Source organism: Nicrophorus vespilloides, unplaced genomic scaffold (genome assembly GCF_001412225.1).
Source record: "Nicrophorus vespilloides isolate i.1.1-1 unplaced genomic scaffold, Nicve_v1.0, whole genome shotgun sequence".
In the NCBI taxonomy this organism is placed as follows: Eukaryota; Metazoa; Arthropoda; class Insecta; order Coleoptera; family Silphidae; genus Nicrophorus; species Nicrophorus vespilloides.
The window spans coordinates 1-23,722 of NW_017099270.1; the positions used below are offsets into that span (position 1 = coordinate 1).

General features: G+C 34.8%; 6 protein-coding genes across 6 annotated transcripts; 4 read left to right on the top strand and 2 right to left on the bottom strand.

Moving 5' to 3' along the window:
• Positions 1–7,344: 7,344 nt before the first annotated feature.
• Positions 7,345–8,794, top strand: LOC108564291 (the record flags this gene model as incomplete). Its single annotated transcript, XM_017923289.1, has 2 exons — positions 7,345–7,451; positions 7,513–8,794. Coding segments are annotated over 2 exons (1,326 nt in total), but the record flags the coding sequence as incomplete, so codon positions are not given.
• A 1,318-nt stretch (positions 8,795–10,112) lies between these two features.
• Positions 10,113–16,908, bottom strand: LOC108564292 (transmembrane protease serine 9-like). Its single transcript, XM_017923290.1, has 9 exons — positions 16,839–16,908; positions 16,618–16,780; positions 16,034–16,560; positions 14,384–14,528; positions 13,022–13,122; positions 12,817–12,964; positions 12,243–12,761; positions 10,819–10,865; positions 10,113–10,300 (listed from the first exon to the last, which is right to left on the bottom strand). Exons 1-9 carry the CDS (start codon positions 16,885–16,887, stop codon positions 10,113–10,115), a joined length of 1,887 nt encoding a protein of 628 aa, XP_017778779.1. The 5' UTR covers positions 16,888–16,908.
• Positions 14,234–15,161, top strand: LOC108564295 (chymotrypsin-1-like). The gene is made up of 3 exons (XM_017923293.1): positions 14,234–14,320; positions 14,378–14,540; positions 14,590–15,161. The coding sequence occupies exons 1-3, from the start codon at positions 14,272–14,274 to the stop codon at positions 15,116–15,118; spliced, it is 741 nt and encodes a 246-aa protein (XP_017778782.1). The 5' UTR covers positions 14,234–14,271; the 3' UTR covers positions 15,119–15,161.
• Positions 16,909–17,434: 526 nt separating the features above from the next.
• LOC108564296 (chymotrypsin-2-like) lies at positions 17,435–18,366 on the top strand. Its single transcript, XM_017923294.1, has 3 exons — positions 17,435–17,518; positions 17,572–17,722; positions 17,780–18,366. Exons 1-3 carry the CDS (start codon positions 17,473–17,475, stop codon positions 18,315–18,317), a joined length of 735 nt encoding a protein of 244 aa, XP_017778783.1. The 5' UTR covers positions 17,435–17,472; the 3' UTR covers positions 18,318–18,366.
• A 562-nt stretch (positions 18,367–18,928) lies between these two features.
• Positions 18,929–21,371, top strand: LOC108564293 (targeting protein for Xklp2 homolog). The gene is made up of 8 exons (XM_017923291.1): positions 18,929–19,119; positions 19,187–19,321; positions 19,379–19,602; positions 19,660–19,916; positions 19,980–20,232; positions 20,288–20,416; positions 20,476–20,601; positions 20,668–21,371. Exons 1-8 carry the CDS (start codon positions 19,023–19,025, stop codon positions 21,061–21,063), a joined length of 1,617 nt encoding a protein of 538 aa, XP_017778780.1. The 5' UTR covers positions 18,929–19,022; the 3' UTR covers positions 21,064–21,371.
• On the bottom strand, positions 21,238–23,148 carry LOC108564294 (methyltransferase-like protein 17, mitochondrial). Its single transcript, XM_017923292.1, has 9 exons — positions 23,010–23,148; positions 22,797–22,956; positions 22,341–22,740; positions 22,114–22,276; positions 21,919–22,062; positions 21,794–21,865; positions 21,589–21,727; positions 21,397–21,535; positions 21,238–21,328 (listed from the first exon to the last, which is right to left on the bottom strand). Exons 1-9 carry the CDS (start codon positions 23,058–23,060, stop codon positions 21,244–21,246), a joined length of 1,353 nt encoding a protein of 450 aa, XP_017778781.1. The 5' UTR covers positions 23,061–23,148; the 3' UTR covers positions 21,238–21,243.
• Positions 23,149–23,722: the final 574 nt, after the last annotated feature.

Here is a 23,722-nt window from a genome sequence, read left to right on the forward strand (position 1 = left end):
TTGAACACGAATTACAGCCAAATGTGAAAACACTACTTTTTCGAACGTTCTAATTTCAATTTTTCATCTTTGAACGCGTATTACAGCAATATGGATGATAGCACAGGAATGTATCTATACTTTAGCACATATTTGGAAAATTGCTCACTGCTACTAATATTCGCGCCTCTCCTAGTGCACGCCTCCCCAGGGAGGCGCCCCTCGCAGTTTGGAAAACGCTGGATTAGTGTAATGCAATTATATGAAATATTTAGTAAAGTAAACTAAGTAAATGCAAAGAAAACGAAAGTAATCCAGATAAACCATAGTAAATTAGAGTTGACCTAAAGTTATCTGAAGTAAGTTTAAGTGATTTAAAAAATAAATGAAAAGAAAATGTGAAATATCTTTTGTATCAATTATTCATTGCAACTTTGTAATGAAATTCTAATGGCTTCAAGTGAAATCTGCAAAGCGCGTATATCGTCTTCGCTGTTGTTGTTGTCTGTTTGTTGTTGTTGTTGTCGCGATCGAAGAAGAATTATAGAAATGATACGGCGTGAAAGTGCTCTGAGATCATACGCTTATATAGTTGTCCGTACAGCGCGACGATGACAACACACACATGCAACAACACACGCCGCACGACTTCGGTCCTCGTCACAAGACCAAAGGCAACGCTTTTCACTCTTCGTCGCCGCTGCATTACTAATTCCGCTAATGAAAGTGATCGATGCGATTTCTATCCGACGCGATCCATAACAAACCGTTCCAGAGGAATTCCGATCTCATCAAGAAGTCATCCGGCGTCCGTCCATCCATCCATGAGTCGATACCAAAAACAAACATACACAAAAATTCCACCGAAAACAATACGACTTTCTAAGCGCGAATTTTCGTCTCGAACCGAAACTTTTCGCATTCCCGGATCTCTGGACTCCTCTCCTTATGCTTTCTAATTGCATAACGTAACGTGGTATTTGCATTGTTCTCGCCGTTGACGATTACATATTTCGTTTAACACATTTCGGGCTTCCTGCTAGAACTCTTGGAAAATCCCTCGGGCTTTCTTTCCATCCGAATTACGTAACACATGTGCGTTTGTCCATTCGTTCGGTCGCATGCACTTGTGAAATTAATAAATCATCGTTAATATCGAGAACGAGAACGTGACGGTCGCAAACGGACGACTTGGCTAATAATAATATCGATTTGAATGACAGTTTTAAACTCCAATTCCACTAAACATCATTGCATAATTGCATTCAATGAATACACACTGAATTACCTAATCATTTCTAACATTAAAATGCAACTGAAATTAATTTTAATTACCAATATTGTTGTGTAAGTTTTAATCAATTCATTCAATTAAAACAGTTTGACTTACTTAATAATTTCTAATATTGAAATTGCAATTGAAACTAATTTTAATTAATAATTAATGCACACGTTGTTTCGATCCGGTCACGTTGTGCATATTTTTTTTCATGAAATTATTAATAATTATGTAAATTCTGTTTCAACCCTGATTTCTTGTAATTCTGCAGAACGTGCACAGTTTAGAAATTGATTTGCATGAGTGTATCTCTTCTTTTCCAACACTCGAGCCTACGGTTTTTCGTAATTAGCGATCATTAAACAAACACGCGACTCTCGCACTTTCCTAAAGATAATTAATAATTCTTCGAATTTCAAAATAATCTTCAAGAAAAAATCAATAATTTTAATAAATTTTTGCAATTATACTAATTTCATTTAGTTTTAATTATATTATTAATTTATCTACGTGGTAATTGTACTTAATAAGTAAAAAACCAAAATGTAATAGATTTGATTTTTGTCTACGTAAAACATTTTATTTCTTCAACTTTGACAATCCCGTAACTTGATAACCACTATTGCTAGACTTATGCAATTATACTCATTGTTTTCTATAAATATTTAGTTTCAATTAGATTATAAGTTTATCAATGTGGTATTTGTATTTATCGAGAAATAAGCGAAAATGTACATACAATGTTTTTTATTTACACTTCACAATTTATTTCTTGAAATTGGACAATAAATTTGGCGAAATCTAGGAAAGCTACATATATGCAATTTTACTCATTTTATTCTCGAAATATTTAGTTTTAATTAGATTATTAATTTATCTACTTGGTATTTGTACTTAATAAGTAAAATAGCCAAAATGTAATACTTTTGCTTTTTGTCTACGTAAAACATTTTATTTCTTCAACATTGACAATCACGTAACTTAATAACCACTACTGCTAAACATATACAATTATACTCATTTTTTTCTCGAAATATTTAGTTTCAATTAGGTTATAAGTTTATCAATGTGGTATTTGTATTTATCGAGAAATAAGCGAAAATGTACATACACTGTTTTTTTTACAATTTATTTCTTCAAATTTGACAATAAATTTGGCGAAATCTAGGAAAGCTACATATATGCAATTTTATTCATTTTATTATGTAAATATTTAGTTTTAATTAGATTATTAATTAATCTACTTGGTATTTGTACTTAATAAGTAAAAAGCAAAAATGTAATACTTTTGATTTTTGTCTACGTAAAACATTTTATTTCTTCAACTTTGACAATCCCGTAACTTCATAATCACTATTGCTACACATATGCAATTATACTCATTTTTTTCTATATATATTTAGTTTCAATTAGATTATAAGTTTATCAATGTGGTAATTGTATTTATCAAGAAATAAGCAAAAATGTACATACACTGTTATTTCTTTACACTTCACAATTTATTTCTTCAAATTTGATAATAAATTTGGCGAAATCTAGGAAAGCTACATATGTGCAATTTTACTCATTTTGTTATCGAAATATTTAGTTTTAATTAGATTCTTAATTTATCTACGTGGTATTTGTACTTAACAAGTAAAAAAGCATAAATGTAATACTTTTACTTTTTGTCTACGTAAAACATTTTATTTCTTCAACTTTGACAATCCCGTAATTTGATAACCATTATTACTATACATATGCAATTAAACTCATTTTTTTTCTATAAATATTTAGTTTCAATTAGATTATAAGTTTATCAATGTGGTATTTGTATTTATCGAGAAATAAGCAAAAATGTACATACACTGTTATTTCTTTACACTTCACAATTTATTTCTTCAAATTTGATAATAAATTTGGCAAAATCTAGAAAAGCTTCATATGTACAAATTTACTCATTTTATTTACTTTCAATTAGATTTTACTTTTGTCTACGTTGTATTTGTATTTATTGATTAATAAGCAAAAATACACTGCTTACAAAACGGTGTGTACTCTGCAAACATTTTCTAATTACCTTTTTTTCTTCTGTTTATGAATTAAACTAAATAAGAATTGTGATTCATCTCGACGATTTTTCATAACCATATAAGGAAATTTTTCAAGACTCTCCTAATTTTTATTACTCTTTTATTCACTAATTTTCGTGTCCCAATAAGCAATGTTTCATCTTTCGTAACAGCTGTGATTCGTCGTTGCACAGATCGGGCGTTTTCGTAACCATATAAGGATTGCTTAGCGCTCGCAGCTGATTCATCGTGACGTCGATTAGACAATTTTTCAATAATCACGCATTTTCTTATTGCTTTCTTATCAATTAAGCATATATGATAAACGCTCAAGCGAACATTGGTTTATGAAATTTTCTTCGTAATAAGAACATTTATTATATTAAGTTACTCTCTTTTCTTCATACAAATAAATTTAATTTATATCTATTATATTTCCACTGTTTGTTACACAGATTAATTAATTAAATTCGATTTATAATAATTACAAATCTTCCATCTTTAAGAAAAGTGTGTATAGTTTATGTCATAAACAGTAGAAAAAAAGTAGTTCGAAAACGTTTACAGAGTACACATCGTTTCGTAATATGTAAATGACATAAATAAATACGAGAAAAAAAAGTAAAATGATTGGAAATTAACGAACGCAACGCGCAAAGTGCATAATTTTTTTGGCAAAGCAAAAACTTTCACCCAATCTGTGTGAGTAATAAAGGATATTTTTTCCGTTTCAAAGTTCAACCGTTAAATCTAAAAGAGCAAGTGTCAATAACACTTTTGCATGTTATATTATAAAAATAATTTTGAATTCAATATTTTATGTTTATTTATATCTTTTATAGTCGACATTAAGAATGACATATTTTTGAAATTCCAAGTGAAAATGATAATAATGTATTTTTTTTATAATTGAAAATATAAAAATTGTTCTTGTATTTTTTGTTAGATTAATTTAATTTTATATAAATGTACAATGTGAGACACTAAACAAGCATTTATGACAATAGCACTAATTATATTCGGATTAAACACAAATTGTCATGGGAATGAGAGAAACCGCTTCAAAACCGTTTTTTTTTTTGCTGTTTCGTTTCGTTAATTTGAAAAATGAAGAAAGAAATGTAAATTATCACATGATACGACAAAGATAATCATCAAAAGTTATAAATTTAAACGAAATAGTGGAAATTTAGAAACATCAGAAAATGACAATTATTATGAATATTTATACAAATTCCTCATTTCTAGAAGAAAAAAAAATGTACGAGTCTCAAGAATCTAAACTATATGTTTTATGGTGAATTAATTCCAATAGAAATAACCTTTCGAAAAAGTCGAAAATATAAGTTTATAATATATTTTATAATAAATAATTTTTTAAAACTTTCAAAAAAAATATAAAATTTTCAATATTTAAACAATTTTATAAAAATAATACATTTCTTTAAATAATTAATTAAATTAATATGTAATTTGAGGAGTTGAGAAATTCAATAAAAATAACGAGAAACGACATGATTTATTTACTAATTCCAATGTTTTCAATGTCTAACTTGATGCTGATCTAATCTGTCTATTAAGACTTGAGCTTTGATGCAATTCACTATCTAATCTCGTGGATTTCCGATTTCCGATCTTCTCCAAAATATTTTTTGTTTTTGGTTGAAATATTTTCAAAAATTTTGTTAATAAAAGTTTTATTTGTTGTTGGAAAATCTTTAATTGAACATTCCTCTCTCTTTCTCTCGTTCTTGCAGCTCTTTTGCCGTTTGATTTATTTTTTTCGTTGTTTGCACAACAAGTCAAACATCAAATATTTCACGCGCAAACAAAGTCCGTCTGTTTTCTTTTTTACCACACACCAAATATTTGACGATATACGAGAGCAAACTCGTAAAGTTTTTTATTATTATTAAACTCCTCGTCTGTCTGGTCGAACGAGATCAGTTATTTTTTTTATATATATATATATAAATTGCGTCGTTGCCGCACATCGAATTACGTAAAAGCCTTAGTTCCGGTTTTTTTCGGTAAAAAGTTCGAGCGACGATAAAACACCGAGAGCGAAATATTAAGGTGTGTTTTTGGAGCAAAAAAGTGAAATGCTTTTCACTTTAATTATGTTATCATCATCTGTTTAAACGTTCCCTTTCGGAATCTTAATTGATCTCGCATTACGTAAACATTCACGAGAGATAGCCGATAATTCTTTTGAATCTTTTCAAGTAATTTTTACTTTAATATAATTATTTAAATTAGTGTTAATTACGATTGTTGTTAGTTTATTTTAGGTGTGGGATAGAAACGTAATTTAATTATTCGGAAAACTCTTTCCTTTTTAATAACCGCAAAACATTTCTTTCTTTCTTTTAGTCACGCTTCATTTAATTGTTTCATCGCGGTTTTGTGTGCGTTCGCCTTCGGGCAAACGTTTAACAGCCGAAACTCATATATCTCTGGCAAACTTTCTAAGAGACTTGAATGGAGCCCGCAAATGAATGGAAATTTGCTAGAAATAATTAACGCAAAAAAAAAACATATAATAAATAATGATGCTAAAATTAGGCGGTGATTATTTGAAATTGAAATTTCTCTTATGTAAGCGTTTCCAATGGAATTCATTGGGGGAAAATCGCCGTTTCGACACTTCGCTAATATGGTTTCCAGTGTAATTAATCGAACAATGGAAACATTATCATTCTTGTTTTTTATTTTTGTTTTGTAACATATGCAATTACATTATAATGTTACACCTTGAAGACGTTTAAAAAATTAGTTTAAAAATTGAAGATTTTATAGAATTTTTGCTGTTTTCGATTAAAAATCTTAATATTAAATAATATGAATTATTTTCTAATAAAATAATGGGAGCATTTCATTCTGCTTGTAGAAAATAATGTTTTCGTGTTTGCACGTAGGTAAATAAATAATATTACTTGCTTTGCACTTTCTTGCATGCGCATAATTATACAAGACGAATAAGGCAAAGTTGGAGTTGAAATTATGGATAATTTATTGTTATTTGCTCTAGATTTTTGCTCCTTTTCTTTCTTTACATTTTAATAGGAAGTCGGATAATTGGCGCGAACGTGCGTTTCCGTTTCGAATATTTGTATTAATATAAATTTACTTCCTATTTGGAAGTAAAATGTTAATAAATAAACGGAGAAACTTAATGCGAGATTAAACTGGTCTTGTTTTTTTTTCTTTCTTTCAGTTCGTAGTCATTATTATGCGTGTTCGAATAGGATGTGTCTGGCAATTGCATAATTTCGCGTGTAATGAAGCACGTAGATCGTTTGGTGGATCGTTTCGTAATTTTCGTTTCTTTATTATTTGTTTGTGTGGTGCGTAGAATGCGTGCGTTCGTTGGAGATAGTTTTCACTAGGTTAGAGCAGGTTGTGACCGAGGCCTTGTGCTTTGGCCTTCGGTGAGGGTTGGCCCGGCGAAAGTGGCCCGCCCCACTCTTCTCTTCCTCCTCCGTAGCAGAAGAAGTCGCCGGTCTTTAGTGGTGGACTATAAAATATTCTGCGGCCTCTTCGGAGTCATGAGTTAACGGTTTTTCTTCCGAAGAAGAACTTCAATACAATCCTTTTGGTCCCGTGGTTCCTATCAAATATGAGGGTCCATAGGAACCTAGTGGTCAGTGATACATTTTTCAAAACAAAAAAAACATATATTTTTTTTAACAACTACATTTCCAAATACAATTTATCAATAGTGCGATTTTCTATTTGCCATTTCCTCCGGTGAAATCTTCTTTCATTATTGTTTCAACGGTTAGCGTCGGTTCTGTTGATTAGCGCCTCGTATCTGTAATTCGAGTGCACTTCGCGTCCCGATTTTGTTTTTTTATTTGTCTGCGAGATCTCTTTTGATAACCCGGTGAAAGCCACGACTTCTCTCATCTTGTTTGCCAAAACTAGTTTCAATCGCGATACGTTTATTATATTTTTTGTTGATTTCGGATTTTTAGTAGTTCAGTTTGTTTAATTGGTGAGATAATTTGATTATATATATATTTGTGTTTGCAGGTGACCCTAGTCGTGCTTCTGCAAGCTGCGCTAATACTCAGCAAAGCGGTGGAACCATTGCAACAACAACAACAACAACAGAATAAACAAATTGTTCAAACGCAACAGTGAGTTATTGGTTATTGTTGTTTTCTGTAATATGTTTTTATTTGTTTGTTTTGTTTATAGAGTTGCTGAAAAACGTGTTGGTTATGATTACGCTCCTCAGGTCGAGGAGCACCACGTAGTAGATCACCATCCTGTTATCGATGAACATCATCATCACGACGAGCATCACCACGATGAGCATCACCACGATCCGGGGTATTGGAAGAAGAAGGTGACCTGGAAGAAGGGCTGGAAGAAGATCTGGAAACCGGCGAAGAAACAGATCTGGAAGCCGTCCTGGAAGAAGTACTACAAGCCCATCTGGGTCCCGGTTCAGGTCCCGGCGTGGAAGGAGATAAAGGTGCCGGATTGGAAGAAGATTTGGAAGCCGGTCTGGAAGCAGATTCAGGTGCCAGCATGGAAGGAGATCCAGGTGCCCGATTGGAAGAAGATCTGGAAACCGGTCTGGAAGCAGATTCAGGTGCCGGCATGGAAGGAAATCCAGGTGCCGCAGTGGAAGAAGATATGGAAGCCCGTCTGGAAGGAAATTCAGGTGCCCGCGTGGAAGGACTATCAGGTGCCGGCGTGGAAGAAGCACTGGATCCCGGAATGGCACAAAGTCGGAATTCCCGGTGAACATTTCTTAGGAAAGGATCATCACGGCAACGAATACACCGCGCACGATGTCTGGAAGAAGAAGTTAGTGTGGAAGCCGATCTGGAAGAAGTATTGGAAGACTGAGAAGAAGCAAATCTGGATTCCGGACAAGAAGTTGGAATGGAAGGAAGACTGGAAGCAGGAATGGAAGACGGTCAAAAAGCAGATCTGGGTGAGCGACAAGAAGTTGGAGTGGAAGGAAGCTTGGAAGCAGATCTGGCGCACCGAGAAAAAGCAAATTTGGGTTAGCGACAAGAAGCTGGAATGGAAGGAAGCCTGGAAACAGATCTGGCGGACCGAGAAGAAACAGATTTGGGTCACAGACAAGAAGCTGAAATGGAAGGAGGCTTGGAAGCAGATTTGGGTGCCAGACTGGAAGCAGATCTGGGTTCCTGGTTGGAAGGAAATCTGGAAGCCTGTGATTATCCAGGAGTGGTTCCCTACGCCCGACCATCACGACCATCACCATCACGAGGAGCAGCACGGCGGTGGATGGGATCGAAAGGGTTCTCCCGCTCAGCAGGGCGTCAAAACCAACGAAATCTTCAAGCGAAACACCCAAGAACAAGTACAACAAACGACAAGCAACGTCCAACAACAACAGCAGAAACAGCTACAATCAAATTGGCAATTTCCTTCGTAATTGCGACTCCTCCATCTTCCTTCCCCTCGTAACCCAATTGTAAATAATATTTTCCACCTAACTTCTCACCTAACGAACTTTCGACTGACATTGATTAAGTTTTAGTACCTTTTTAATTGTGTATTATATAATTATTTGTTTTTTTTTTTATGTTTGAGAGTGCCTGTGCGTATTATTATTTGTTATACAATTTTTGTTTTTTTTTTACATATATAAAAATAAAAAAAAAATTACAAACGAACGCTCTTTATTTGTCCGAGGTGAAAGCATTCCAAGTGTTGTTTACCGAAGAAATTATGTCGTGGGCGTCAGCTTCGCGATTACTCAACGACGCGTCAATTAAGCCAATTAAAAGACACTTTCACTGATTATTTGGTTTTATCCTCTCAGCCTTTTGGTGCTGCTTCAACTGAAAGAGGAGAAGAAAAAGAAAAAGAAAGAGAAGAAGGTGAGAGTTACTTAACTTGACTCGAAGTCGCAGGTCGGGATAAAAGTGAAAGGACAAACGAAAATAAAACGTGCGCTCTGTTCCGATTTAGGAATATCTACGTGCACCTGATTTATTTGGCAACGTTATTTTCGTGTTGCCGTTTTGTTTTGAAAGTTTTCCTCTGGGTTTCTATTTCTCCTCAAAGTCCTGGACTGCTTTCGGCGATGCCGCCAAGCTTTCACGACGACAACGTCTACGAAAATGTACACTTTCTTCATAAGATGAACTAGAAGAAATATCCAACGATGACATCTACAACATAAATTTTATCGAACGTGATTCAGCTGAAGAAGACACATCTTTAGTAGAATTGCAAATCGAATATGCAAATTGAAAAAGAATATAGAGAGAGAATTTTTATTTTACATTGTCTGATGTCCAAGAACAATAAATTCTTATATCTCGAGAAAGTATCTTCATATTCAATAAATCTATTTAGAAAAAAAATGTAGTTACATTAAATTCTATATGGAATTAAATGTATTTATATAGAATATTTCAGGAGTTTGTTTAATCCAGTTACAAAACATTGAAAGCACTTATAATTAAATTAGTATTCGATGAATGTGTTAGAAGTACGTCCGGAATAGATTGCAGATTAAGATTAGATTGATATCAAAGTATAATTTAGATGGATGAATTAGGTTTTTTGTGGATTAGAGAATGGATTGTTATTAGTGTATCGCAGCGGGATATCGATAGAAAGTTTCAAACGATTTATAAACGGATTGTATCAATGTCAATAGTGATGCAGTGCAGGTAGCAATAAATAACAGGAAAACGACGTTAATAGTTTAACACTTTTATAATTTTGTTTCCTAATTAAACATAAATATGGATATATAGATTAAAAATAAATAAATAAATAGTTTAGGAATGTCTGTGGCTAAGTTATCGCTGGGGAACGGCGGATTTGAGCAGCACTAGCATCGTGTAATTGTACTTGGCGATGTTCTCCACCATCAGTGAATTGTTGCGGACTGCTTCCATCCCCCAGGATGTGGCCTCGCCGCCCCAGTTGGTACCCACTCTTTTACCTCTATTGGACCCCAGACTTTTTTCCAAACGGGCACGAAAACCTTTGAAAAAAAATAAAGAAAAATCATAGACTGTTAACTACAAAATCAATTGATTCGTAATCGTATAGGAAACAATTCAAATCCAGATGTTAACGATTAGCGCAAACAGCGAAAAATCCGGAAGCAGGAAGCACTTTCGCCGCTCGAGACATTTTCCGAATCAACAAAAAGTTGACTGCGTATTTATTCATGCAGTGTTTTCTATTGTTTTTCGTGCGACTTCTTCCCGAAATAAAAAGAAAATGTAATGGATACGAAAAGAAAATTTGCTAGAATCACTTTCTTTCACTTAACACTAATTAAAAGTGCGCAAATAAACGCGAGCGCTTTCAGTTTATCATCATCATCTGCCGTACCTTTTTTTCCACCCAATCTTTCACCCAGTACGCTTTCCATTGTGTCTTCGCCTTCCAAAATCCGTCCGCGCTCGACCCTCCTCCACTCTTAGGTAACACCAAACTGAAAAATCATCCAAACACAATTTAATATACAAAAAGTTTCAAAGGAAATTTACTAACTTATTTCTGGGCGGTTGGTAAACGCAGCAAGCTCTTCTAATTCCGATCAATACAATGAAACCGATCAGGATCTGAATCTGAAAGTCACCCCAAAAAAAAATTAATAAAATCTGTAATTCAACAGTTGTAAAAGTTTACTTACAAATATTTTCATTTTAGATGAGATCGCTCCACAAAGTGCGATGCCGGTGTGTGCCTACCGTTTGGAAATTCGCAGCTTTTATATATAAATTGCACATGGTACATTTTTTGAATTCGTTATTACAGAAAGTGACCTTTGTAGGCCAAATCTTCATCGTGCATGGCAATGAAAATCGCTTTCATGGTCATTGTCTCAACGCGCGCGCGAATTCAATGTACGCGACGTGAATTCACCAAAATTAAAGCATTTTCCAATCAACCCGAAGAAAGTAAAAAGTATTTTTTTTTTGGTAAGAAGAAAGTAAAATTTGCATCTTTTTACCTTTAAATTTCCAAAATAAATTGCATAATTTGTAACTCAATAACTTCATAATGTTTCTCGTTATTATTATTGTTGTTTGTTATCTTAATCCTCTCGAATTTGTATACACTTCAAGCAAGTTTATTTCCGAACCGAAAACAACAAGTGCTCCAGATAATCATTTTTATTTTTTGATTTATTACATAATTTCTTAATCGCGTGTAAATTGTATTGAAACACGATTTCTTATTTAAATGTACAACACGTTTATTTATATTTAGATCCATTAGATGTATGCAATTTTATGAATTTGTCAAGCGTGCTCTTTGTGTAAATCTGCGTATTGTTAACAGTTATTACTCTGGAAAATCATCTCCGTTCTACTAGACTTCCATTTCTTTTGTCTGTAATGATCTTTATTAGAATAAATACATATGAACTTTGCATAGAAAACAATATAAATGAAGATTGAGGCAACGATAATGGATGTTAATAATTTTTCAAAAAAAAAAAAAAACTAAACATTACAATTCAAAAGAATTTGCACGTTGAAGAACTATTTCCAATTTAGTGTATAAGTGATTATGAACGCTAATACTTAACAAATTTAAATATCACGTAATATTATTAAGTTTTGATAATGATGATTCAAAAGCAGATTGTATAACTTTGATTATTTAATAGATTTTGAAAAATTTTATAAATCAATAAAAGATTTAATTTAATTAAAATCCATAAAACGGGAAATTGAGAAAGTCCATGTACGACTGTCTGCATATTATGAATATCAAGTTTGTAAGTATTTCAACTTTCTAATATTGGGAAACAGTATCTCGGAAAAATTTTGTTACAAGAATCATTGAACTTTGTTACCTACAGTTGGTTCAAATTGAAGGTACAAAAAATTGAAATAAATGTATTGCTAATGTATTTTTTTATTGTATTTCTGGTTAAAAGATGCGTTGTTTAATGTCTGTTGTAGTCGATCCAGTCCAAGTAAGAGTATACCCTCAGGAAGACATCGGGAACGCCGACGCCGCACGGGATTCCCCAGTTGACAATTCCGACAAGATATCCATAGGTGTCGACCAGAGGACCACCGGAATCACCATGGCACACTCCCTGTCCGTAACCGGTGAAAGTGCAGAGCTGCGAGCTGATCACGGGCTTTGCCGTTTGCAACTGCTGGCATTTGGGAACGCTCAACGTCCTCACGTCGATGTATTGAAGACGATCGGGATAGTTTCCTGGAAAAGTGGTCATACCCCAACCGCTCACAGTTACATCAATATCTTCGTCGATATCCGAATACGGCAATGGAACGGCTGCAATGGTTCCATCGAAATGAAATCCGGACCTCAGTTTGATAATGGCGACGTCGTGCTGAGACCAAGCCTGGTTGTACTGCTCGTGCACTATGTAGTGGCTGACATCGCTGCTTTGTCCGCCTTGCGAAAGGTAAAGAGTACCAGCGATAACGGTCAAACTGCCTGGGTTGTAGCTAACAAAGAAAAGTTAAAAGATCATTTTTTTATCAGCAACAATATTCGACATACTTGATAACGCAGTGAGCTGCAGTCAAAACGGTGAATTCATCGAGGAGTGCTCCGCCGCAGACGTGAAGTCCTCCGTATCTCAAAGAGATCTGATGAGGAAACTGTCCAACGCCAGCACTGTATCCTCCCACAATCCTACCTTCTTGAGCTGCAAGAATAAATAATTATAATTGAACGAATTAAAATTTTCTCAAATAAATCTCACCAGAAGTCAACTGCAGACAAGCCACGATAAACGCGATCGCTAGTTGAGCAATCATGATGGATATAGTTAATGAAAACTGTACTCTACAACTATTTCGGCTCCTTTATATATATCCACGAAATCTATTTTGGCGTAATTTTTATTTTTCCACTTCAATTAAATTTAGTACAAAAATAACACATACAAAAAAAAAATAGAGTTTAATTTTAATTTTGAATTTAAAGTGTGCGATAAATATTATAGCTATTACTGGTTTATGACATTGTTTTTATTTTATTATTGTTGCATATGATTTACCGATATTTGAAAGTGATACAAATTTATTACTAATAAACATCGGATTACATCATTAATGTCTATTTCAAGTTAGAATTTATTAATCAAAATATAGCAAGCTAATTAAACGATACTAATACTATAATTAAAGTAAAATATGGACTTTAATATGTGTGATTTATAGCTATTGCTGTTCAGTTATAAAACCTTGACAAAGTAGAAAAAAAAGTTTATAGGCTCAAAAAGCAGTTTCTTCTTTATAACTCGATGATCACATATTCTAAATAGTGTAACATGGTAAAATAGACAACGCTGCAACTACGCTCCACGGTGCAACTATGTTTCCAAAATTCTGGGAGACCGCAGCGAACCGCGAAAGAAGACGGTTAAGGTCTCCACTTGAGAAGAAATTATAGATATAAGAGCTCCAAGAGGACGGTGTTGGTGCTCTAGAGGAGCTAAGGAGAAGAAGAGTGCTGATCTGAGGAAGCAGTTGTAAGAGTTATTCCTCTCAGAAGGAAGTGGCGCACTAAACCTTCCCACGTTACGGACACACGCCCTGCCGAAGTAGAAGATTTTGTATAATCTTGTTTTTTGTACATGAGCACTGTCGTGTTACAATAGAAAAATGAAAACTCAATTTAAAGTTTAATATATAGGCGTTATTATGTACATATTTATTATTATTTTAGTGTAAAACTCTGTCAAAGTTGATTTTTTTTTCAAAAGCGTCTTCATGTTCCATCATAATTAGATTCTTAGTAAAAACGTAATTTAATTTGTATTTAATTAGTACATAAATGTCGATATATGAATCTGATAATGAAATAAACTGAACACTTGAACTTAATGTTATCATTGACACCGCGAAACGGAAAAAAAATCAATTTAAAAATTAATCTAATTGTAATCAATTTTTCTGTGAGGGTATAAAAGGTAGAATTGTTTGTGATTTATTTGTATTATATGTCGAGATGCAGAAAGTAACATTCGTAGTTCTCTGCGGTCTGACCGCAATCTTGGGTAAGTTACATACACATATACTTGTTTTGTTGATTAATTGATTTTTCTTTGTTTCAGCTGGACCTCCAACCAAGTTGGGATCCAGAGTCATCGGTGGTTCCGCAGCCACCCTTGGTCAGTTCCCATACCAAGTTGCCATCAGATACGACAACTGGCATCTCTGCGGAGGTTCCATCCTCGACGCGACCACCATCCTCACCGCCGGACACTGCGTCAAGGAGTAAGAGTGTTTATTTGCTAGATTGTTATATTAATTTATTTGATCGTAGTTCTCACCCATCCCAGATGACCGTCATCGCCGGAACCATCCATCTTTCCGGTGAGGGTCAAGAGAGCAAAATCAACAGCGTCAGGTTACACGGAAAGTTCGCCGTCTCTTTGGAGAACGACATTGCTATCTTGAAGCTGACCACCCCGTTGAAGTTCAACGAGAACGTGAAACCAATTGTCTTGCCAACCACCTCCATCAAGGGAGACAGCGAGGTCCTTTTGAGCGGATGGGGAACTACCAGCTACCCAGGAAACGTCCCGGACGGCCTCAGGTTTATCAACCTGAAGACCATGGATAGCGAGACCTGCAACCGCCTGCAAAACTGGGAAGTCTTCAGCTCTCAAGTCTGCACCTTCACCAAGGCCGGAGAGGGCACCTGTCAGGGAGATTCCGGTGGCCCATTGGTCGATGCCAACGGTGCCCAAGTCGGTATCGTCTCATGGGGAACCTTCTGCGCTGTCGGAGATCCAGATGTCTACACCAGTGTCTACCACTTCTTGGACTGGATCGAAGAGAACAGGCACTAAACACTCATGTATTTCTTAAACAAATAAATTTAATTCCAAAATACATCTTTATATCTGTCTCCCAAAACAATCCTTACTACTATCATTTTGAATAAAACACAACACAACAAATTATGATTGTTTCAAAACACTTGCAAGTAAATAAATAAATTTGGGTCGATAAACAGATATTTTTAGATTCAAGCAAAAAAATCTCAAATTAGAGATACTTAAAATGATAAATGAGATTACGTTGATTGATTACAAACAAAATTATTATCATTGCACTTCCTAACCGAAACTTTTCCTTGTCGAAATTTTCAAAAAGTATATATATATAAATTTATAAATATATAATTAGTTTTATTTTGAATCTATTAATAAATATATCAAGTGTAAACAAAAATAATATAGATAATTTCAATTATTAATAATTATATCTATTTTTCCTTAATAAATTGATTTAATGTGATTATTTTTGTATAATATTAAAATCTTGATAAAACTCTACGAATAATTGTCGTTGGTCTTCATTACTTTTTTTTCAATACTTTTTTAGCAAATAATTAGTGACTGATTGATAATAATTTCTGCACTTTGTCTCGACTCGAATATTCTTTGTTAGTAAACAGAACAATATAAACTGATAATGCAATAAATTCCACTACTTGAAATGATAGCGAATCATCATCGGAAATCCATAATTTAGATTGATTTAGGATATGTCTAATCTCTGCGCATTATCAATTGGGTTCCTCTTTTGAGACATCGGATATGAACCGATAATTTAATATTTTATAATCAAACCCAAGTCCGTTTATAAATTTTGTTAATTGCGTAATCATTTATTGGAAATGTATATTATATGGATAGGGAAAATAATAATGTGTTTGTTAATTATGTAATGTATTTATTGTCGAATTTATTTGATTTAATGTCTGTTCTCTTCGATCCAGTCCAAGAAGTGGTAGACGCTGGTGTAGACGTCTGGGTCTCCGACAGCACACATGGTACCCCAGGAGACGATACCCACTTGGGTGAAGTCGTTGACATCGACCAATGGGCCGCCGGAATCGCCTTGGCAGACTCCCTCTCCGGCCTTGGTCATGGTGCAGACTTGGGAGCCGAAGACTTCCCAGCTTTGCATACGATTGCAGGTCTCGCTGTCCATGGTCTTCAGTCTGATGAACCTGAGACCGTCGGGAACGCTTCCTGGGTAGCTGGTGAGACCCCATCCGCTCAACACAACATCGCTGTTGGCTTTGATGGAGGCGGTTGGCAATTCAACGGGTTTTACGTACTCGTTGAATTGCAATGGATCGGACAGCTTCAAGATAGCAATGTCGTTCTCCAAAGAGACGGCGAACTTTCCGTGCAACCTGACGCTCTTGATCCTCCTCTCTTGAGCTTCTCCGGTAAGGTGGATGGTTCCAGCAACGACAGTCATCTCGGATGGATGAGAACTAAGATCAAACAAATTAGTATAACTTTGTCATAAAACTTGCAATAAACTCTCTTACTCCTTGACGCAGTGTCCGGCGGTGAGGATGGTGGTCTCATCTAGGATGGATCCAGCGCAAAGATGCCAGTAGTCGTATCTGATGGCAACCTGGTATGGGAACTGTCCAAGAACAGCTTCTTCGCCTCCAACGATTCTGGATCCCACCTTGGACGTAGGCACGGCTTCAGAAAAACCAAAGCAATCAATTAAGAAACAACAAGCAGAGTCTACAAAACTTACCCAAGATTGCGGTTAAACCGCACAGCACTAAGAATGTTACTTTCTGCATTTCGCTTAGCAATATAGCAAACGTCGAACTTGCAACCGTTTTTATACAAAAAATTGTAAAAAGATTACAGATTGATTAATTCTTAAATTAGATTTTTTTACAACACTCAAGATAAGTTCAAGTGGCGTGCTTACATTATCAGTCTTTTTCTGTTTACTAACTAAAATTTTGTACGATTGTTTGAACAACAATTGCTAAAGTGCATCAGTGCATTATTTATCTGTTTTCAGCATTATCTAATAATATTATTATTTAATTATTTTAAGTTTCAAAGTAAATATTCAATGAGTAAAACCGAATTCATATCATGTTTTAAATATTTCTAGAAAATGTGTTTTGTATTTTTTGTAAAATTATAATAAAATTATTCAAATCTAATTTTGTTGGTAAATAGTAACAAATAAACTGATAATACAATAAATGCCACCACTTGAGGAATGTTTTATTTAAAAAGAAAAACAAGTTTATCTTGCAAATACTAATTACAGATTGATTTAGGATACGTGCGTAATCTTTGAAATTTACTGTATAAAATGACCGGATTCGATCATTTTCATTCATTGCATACAAAAGTATAGACCGGAGATGAGGTCTTTATTTCTAGTACTTTGCGGTCTCACCGCTATTTTGGGTAAGAATTTTTCAATTTGTAGTTGAACAGTAGGTGTTAATTCCTATTTACAGCTGCCCCAGGAACCAAAATTCTTGGTGGAGATGAAGCCGTCTTGGGTCAATTTCCATACCAGATATCCATCCTTTACCAGAACTACCTCCGCTGCGGTGGATCTATCATCGATGAAACCACCATCCTGACGGCTGCTCACTGCGTTTTAGGGTAATTAAATTAAATGAACGGGAGGTTTCAGAGATTATCAGCGATATTACATTGCAGTTATTATCCGTCTTTGCTGTCCGTCAAGGCTGGATCCGTGCAGATCTCTGGAATAGGTCAAGAACACAGAGTTGCTAGCGTCAGGGTCCATGGAGATTACGCAGAATCTCTGCTGAACGATATTGCCATCATTAAATTGGCAACTCCTTTGGAATTCAACGAGAACATTCAACCCGTATCTTTGCCTACTTCTTTGATCAAGGGTGACAGCGATGTCGTGATCAGCGGTTGGGGTACCACCAGCTACCCAGGAACCGTCCCCGACGGTCTCAGGTTCATCCATCTGAAGAGCATGGATTGGGACACCTGCAACGCTTTGCAAACCGCCGAAGGCTGGAACGTCTACAGTTCTCAAATATGCACCTTCACCAGATACGGAGAAGGCGTATGCTCAGGAGATTCCGGTGGTCCATTGGTCGATACTAACGGTGCCCAAGTTGGTATCGTTTCCTGGGTTACATACTGTGCTGTAGGTGTACCGGATGTGTACACCAGCGTCCACTATTACTTGGATTGGATCGAAGAGAACAGACAATAAAGCAAATGTACAGAAGAAATAAAACATAATGAAGACAAATTTTCTTTTACTTTAATCTTTTAGTTATTATACTCCAATAAATCTACCTCAAAAGGTTTTCCTAATTTAAAAGTATTCAAAAAACTTTTCAATCAAAGATCATTACTAAAAGCTTCATTAAATAGAATTAATTTGATGTTATTGAGAAACTATTATAAGTGTGAAATAAGTATCTAGCATTTAAAAGAAGAAATTAATTGAAAAAAGATACAAGTGTTTCCTTTTATAAGGAATTCTATTTAATTTAAAATTGGCGAGTCATCTCGTTGATACAATGAAATAATAATTAGAGTAAATTGCAAAAAAAATCATATTCAATTAAAAATAGCACTTTTCAGTAATTATTATCATATATAACATTGTTTTTTAGTATATACTTAAATACTTTACTTAAATAATTCATGCATTTTGTTCAGCATTTAATGTTTTCTTCAACAGTTACGTAATTTGTAATTGGCGCTTCTTCTTCGGTTAAACTCGACAAAGCTGACCAATGGAAGAGCTTCGATAGCTGAAGACGCATGCGCATAAAGAGTCAGTTTTTCGGTCAGTTCAACTCAAATATCTTTTGTAACCGTCAGTGTTAACTGTCAGGCAGCATTCCGAATTATTATTTTTTTTCTACAACAAATCGTGTGTAGAACGCGCTGCAGCCTCACGATAAGCATGGGTGAGAACTACGACTACGATTCGCCCCAATTTTTGGACTTCGAGACCATAATTTCAGGAAACGAGGACAAATCCAAACTCGAGGAATACTTTGGTTAGTAAAATGCAAATAAAAAAAAAACAAAGATCTTTGTTGTTAACGTTTATCTCGATTCCCGCAGAGTTCGACCATGAAAACCCAAACAAATGTGATAACAAGGTGGTCATTGTGAATATTGAGAGCTCTGACAGTGGACCAGACCTGAACGAGAGCAGCACAACTGAAAGTTTCAGCGATTCCCAGTACTTCTCTCCAGGTAAATTAGTTTATTTTTATTGTATTATTTTTTTATCACTGATGTATTATTCTTTAGCCCCACTAGCTTGCAATGGCATGCGGAAATCCCTCAGCATGTCGTGTCTGCCTCAAGACAAGCCTGTTGATAGGGAACCATTGGAATATGTCAGCAACACTTTGCAGAACATGAAGTTAAACAACCCTGATACTGGTTCGACTAAATCAATTGAAATTGATTGTTCTGAATACAAGAGGGGTAGAGCCAACAGTGCTTCTAGATTACAAAAACAAAATTTCCGGGTTAGTAAATCAATCAACAAACCTCTTTTTAATTAATTATTTAAAAAATATTTGCAGTCCAACTATTTATCTCAGCCAAAACAGTTGAATCCTAAATATGTGAGCATGGCGGAGATAATAAATAAGTTCCATAATATGACACCTGACAGATTCAGGAGCAAACCGAAGGGAACACAAAGGGTGACAACTGAAAGTGGACCTATTGCTTGCACCATCCCAAAATCACCAGCACTGACATCGAAAAATCGCCAAAGGAATGTTCATGTTTTAACGTACGAGGAGAGGCAGATGCAGGAATTCGAAGAGGCTAAAAAGTACGTGCCTTTGAAAAAGTATATTTATTGTTTACTTAAATTGTTTTTGTTTGGTTGTTATAGGCATATGTATAAAGCGAATCCGGTCAATGTAAATGCGCTTCAAGGTATTACGAAATTGGGGCCTTGCACGAGGAAGCCTAACACTAACCCAGAACCGTTCAAACTCACAGAAGTTAAGAAAAAGGTGATAAAAGAGCCGCCTGTCAAGGAACATAATTTCCACGCGAAGCCTGTTCCAAAATCTGTGTACGAGTGCACGAATCCAGTCATCAAATCTTCACTATTAAATTACACTAAATTAACTAAAACTAAGGTAAGCTTTCACATTTGTTAATTTATATCGTTATTTATTTCGTGTTTAATTGCAGGTAATAAAGAAAGAAGAGCCGTTGAAGCCGATGAAACCATTCACGGCGACAAGGACGAAGCCGGCGCCGTTTAGTTTCGAGATGAGAGATCAACGAATTCTGCAGAAGAAAGAGCAGCATATACAGAAAGTGCGTTAATCAAACGTTTTTAATAGTTCAGTTAGTAATGGTTTATTGTGTTTTTTTAGGTAATCGAGGAGGAAAAGAAAGCTCGAGTATTCCATGCGAATCCCTTGCCTAAAAAGATTTTAACCGCCCCTCAAATAAAACCCAAAGTTACGCGATACGGTTCTATGGAGAGCGTAAAATCCAATGTAAGATTTACACCAGTTTATTTATCACATTTATTCTAATTTTGTTTTCTATAATTTTTTTTTTAGAAAAGCGATGATTCCATCTTGGAACCGGCTCCATTCAAAGCGCGTCCCGCTTTGGTGCTGAAGGCTAAGCCTTTTGTGCCGAAAAAGGAGGAGAGGCCTCTGCTCGAGGTGTCCGAATTCACGTTGAACACTGATAGGAGAGCCAAAGAACGGGACGAGTTTGATGCGAAACTGAAGGAGATGAAGGAACGCAACGAAGAACTGATGAGGCAGAAGGAGGAGGAGGAGATGATTTTGGCCCAGATGGAAGTGGCAAGGCTACGAAAGGAGGCTGAGCACAAGGCGCAACCCATTAAGCTCTACAAAGATATCAAGCCGGTGCCACCAAAACCTGTGACACTGCCGATGACTCCGAAGTTTCGTTCTGGGAAAAGCAACAAGGAGAACATCGGTTGAACCACAGTAAACAGTGTCTTATTTTATTTTTAAGTTATCCAATATATTAAATAGAAGTGAACTAAATGAGAGAGGGAAAGAGTGATATATAGTTTTTATATTTAGTGCGAGGAGCATATATTCATGATAACAATTAAAATTAATTTCTTTTTTATTATTAATATTATTGCTGTTACACTATTAGTTGTCTTCCTCTGATTTTGTGGTCAATGTCACCGGTAGTCTATCGCCCCATTTTGTAGATCTAGCGCAATGGAACGTGCTTCTGTAATAAAATAAGGAAATTATAATTTTATTTATAAAAATAACTTCTGTTTGAATGATGTAACTCACTTTCCGTGCTTCGATGCTGTGAATATCACCTCATCCAGACTTCCGTTCGCCGTGCACAATCTGCAAATACTATGCTTGGAACGTACCAAAGTCTCCTTCACGGCCCTCGGCCACCTCTCATCACGTTCATCCCTTGCTCCTAAATCCAAAACACTTGTTATTGCTTGCACTTGTAGATTTGCCCAGATTTACCTTTTTTTAACACGACGTAAGAATATTGCTCCTTCATTAATTGCATTCTCTCGGATGTGGATGAATTAATAAAGTTCACTTCGAAATTGCAGGCGTAATTGCTGCTCATGTACTTGGGACACGCGAAATCGTGCGGACACTGAACAAAATATAAAAAAAATTGTATAACATAATTATGAAAAATATGAATAAACATTCGCTATACCGGACTGAATACGTGTCCCCTATTACGTTCATCTTTGATTTGTAGCACGAAATCTCTGGCCTCATTGATAATCTGAAAATCTTAAAATAATATTTTCTTGCACTTGTATGAATCTATATTTTTACATTGAATCCGGCTTTAGTTCCCAATTCCACAATGATCAGATACCTTTCCGTTTTGTTCCACAAGTTCATTACAGCCTCCATTCTGCTTTGGAATGAAGGTAATTCCATTAAAGTATAAGCCGATACAACCAAATCGTAAGTCGTCTAAATAATATACGGATTAGTTATAAATATTAAACTTCATTAAATTCTTACATTATTGGAAGGCATGAACTGCCTGTAATAAACTCCTTTAAGATTCGACTGCTTTGATCCTCTACCACCTTGCAGGATGATCTGCGCCAAATCGTTCATGAACGAAGAAGTATCCACGTTATAATATTCAAAAAGGTTTTGCTTCCAAAATATATTTGCAGCCCTAAAATAATAATTTCAATTAATGATTCCATTTTTTTTTTAATAATTTCTTTTAATTTGCTAACCAGGTGACTGTTCCAACACCAGATCCAAAATCAAACAAACTCCTAGGTTTAAAGTCTTTGTCTCTCAATTGAATTTCAGTGAATATCTTTACTAGTACTGAATACTCTGGTGCAGACCTTCCTATGAGATATACAAGACTGTTGTAAGCATCATAAACAATTGGAGACCAATTATAAACATGCACCTTCAACATGTTGATCACTTTATCTTTGACTTTCTGCTTAAACTGATCAGTCTCCAGTTTGTCTGGTGCAACTTTTGAAGCTTCCTTGCTCATCACCTTTTCAAATATATTGCTCTTCAATTCTGACACTCCTTCAGCTTCCATTGGTGGTAATCGCCCTAATAACTTCCTGTTCAGTAAAGTAGCAGATTGAGCAAGCAATTTGATTGGATGATCTAATCAAACATTATTAATAAACTTAAGTTTGACTATATAAAAGACATGATAATACCTTCAATTATATTTCTTATACTTTTAACTACGTTATCAGGTAATGCATTTGTGGGCTGCTTAACAATTCCAGGATGCCTTCTGGCAGAATACACATTATTTTCAACATTTTGTATTACCTCCTCGTTACCCAAAACTTTAAACTTGCTTTGACTTTGGTACTGAAACAATAGACTTTTTACATTAAAATTACAAAATTTACATTCCTATGTACCTGTCTTATAGAAAATCTTAGTATTACCGATACTTTTCTATTTCTGATCATGTTTACTGTTGTTGCTTAGGTTATGTTTTGTATTTTAGGTTACAAATTAAAATTAGTAGAAAATCCAGCTAATTATATTCGAAAATTAAAATAATGCTATATTAAACTGTCTGTAACTTCTCCTAAACTAATTTATTTATAATTTAGTAATAATTAATTTAAATTTGAAGTTCTAATTATTGACAAAAGAGGGAGATTAAAAAAATAAAGAAATAACATAATAGTCTTAGAAACTGCTAATAATAGAGTTTAATGAATAGATTATTATAAGATCTATATTTTTTTAAATTATTATTTGCAATTACGGACTTCATTCTTCTTCTTCTTCTCCCATCCCACCTCTTCATTTGGCTTCCCTCGATAATTATTAAATTAAGCAATCCCTAGATTATGCGAATATCTAAATAGATCTAAGCTATCAATTTTAGTTATTTAATATTATTAATTATATCCCTAATTAAAAAGTAGGATAATGAGCAGCGCCAAAACAGCTGAACTATAAGCTTTGAAATGAAACCAAAAGATGACCGAAAAATGTAAAATTAAGTTGAAGAGAAACCACTACATTTGGGTATGTAACCAAATATACACGCATGTATGCATGTAAGCTCAGAACAGCTTTTAGTTCAGCAGTTTTGGCGCTGTTTCAAATTGGATTTATT

Bases quoted from the DNA above. Each gene is read 5' to 3' on its own strand.
- LOC108564293 (XM_017923291.1), top strand. From the start codon at position 19,023: ATGGGTGAGAACTACGACTACGATTCGCCCCAATTTTTGGACTTCGAG. The intron at 19,120-19,186 runs GTTAGTAAAATG...CGATTCCCGCAG, and splicing joins CAAACTCGAGGAATACTTTG to AGTTCGACCATGAAAACCCA. The intron at 20,417-20,475 runs GTGCGTTAATCA...GTGTTTTTTTAG, and splicing joins AAGAGCAGCATATACAGAAA to GTAATCGAGGAGGAAAAGAA.
- LOC108564292 (XM_017923290.1), bottom strand. From the start codon at position 16,887: ATGCAGAAAGTAACATTCTTAGTGCTGTGCGGTTTAACCGCAATCTTG. The intron at 16,781-16,838 runs GTAAGTTTTGTA...GTTTTTCTGAAG, and splicing joins CGGTTTAACCGCAATCTTGG to CCGTGCCTACGTCCAAGGTG. The intron at 13,123-14,383 runs GTCCAGCTGAAA...ATATATATAAAG, and splicing joins GGATCCCAACTTGGTTGGAG to GAGCCGAAATAGTTGTAGAG.
- LOC108564296 (XM_017923294.1), top strand. From the start codon at position 17,473: ATGAGGTCTTTATTTCTAGTACTTTGCGGTCTCACCGCTATTTTGG. The intron at 17,519-17,571 runs GTAAGAATTTTT...TCCTATTTACAG, and splicing joins CGGTCTCACCGCTATTTTGG to CTGCCCCAGGAACCAAAATT. The intron at 17,723-17,779 runs GTAATTAAATTA...ATTACATTGCAG, and splicing joins GCTGCTCACTGCGTTTTAGG to TTATTATCCGTCTTTGCTGT.
- LOC108564295 (XM_017923293.1), top strand. From the start codon at position 14,272: ATGCAGAAAGTAACATTCGTAGTTCTCTGCGGTCTGACCGCAATCTTG. The intron at 14,321-14,377 runs GTAAGTTACATA...TCTTTGTTTCAG, and splicing joins CGGTCTGACCGCAATCTTGG to CTGGACCTCCAACCAAGTTG. The intron at 14,541-14,589 runs GTAAGAGTGTTT...ATTTGATCGTAG, and splicing joins GCCGGACACTGCGTCAAGGA to TTCTCACCCATCCCAGATGA.
- LOC108564294 (XM_017923292.1), bottom strand. From the start codon at position 23,060: ATGATCAGAAATAGAAAAGTATCGGTAATACTAAGATTTTCTATAAGA. The intron at 21,536-21,588 runs GTAAATCTGGGC...TTTTGGATTTAG, and splicing joins TTACGTCGTGTTAAAAAAAG to GAGCAAGGGATGAACGTGAT. The intron at 21,329-21,396 runs GTGAGTTACATC...ATTTTATTACAG, and splicing joins ACAGCATCGAAGCACGGAAA to AAGCACGTTCCATTGCGCTA.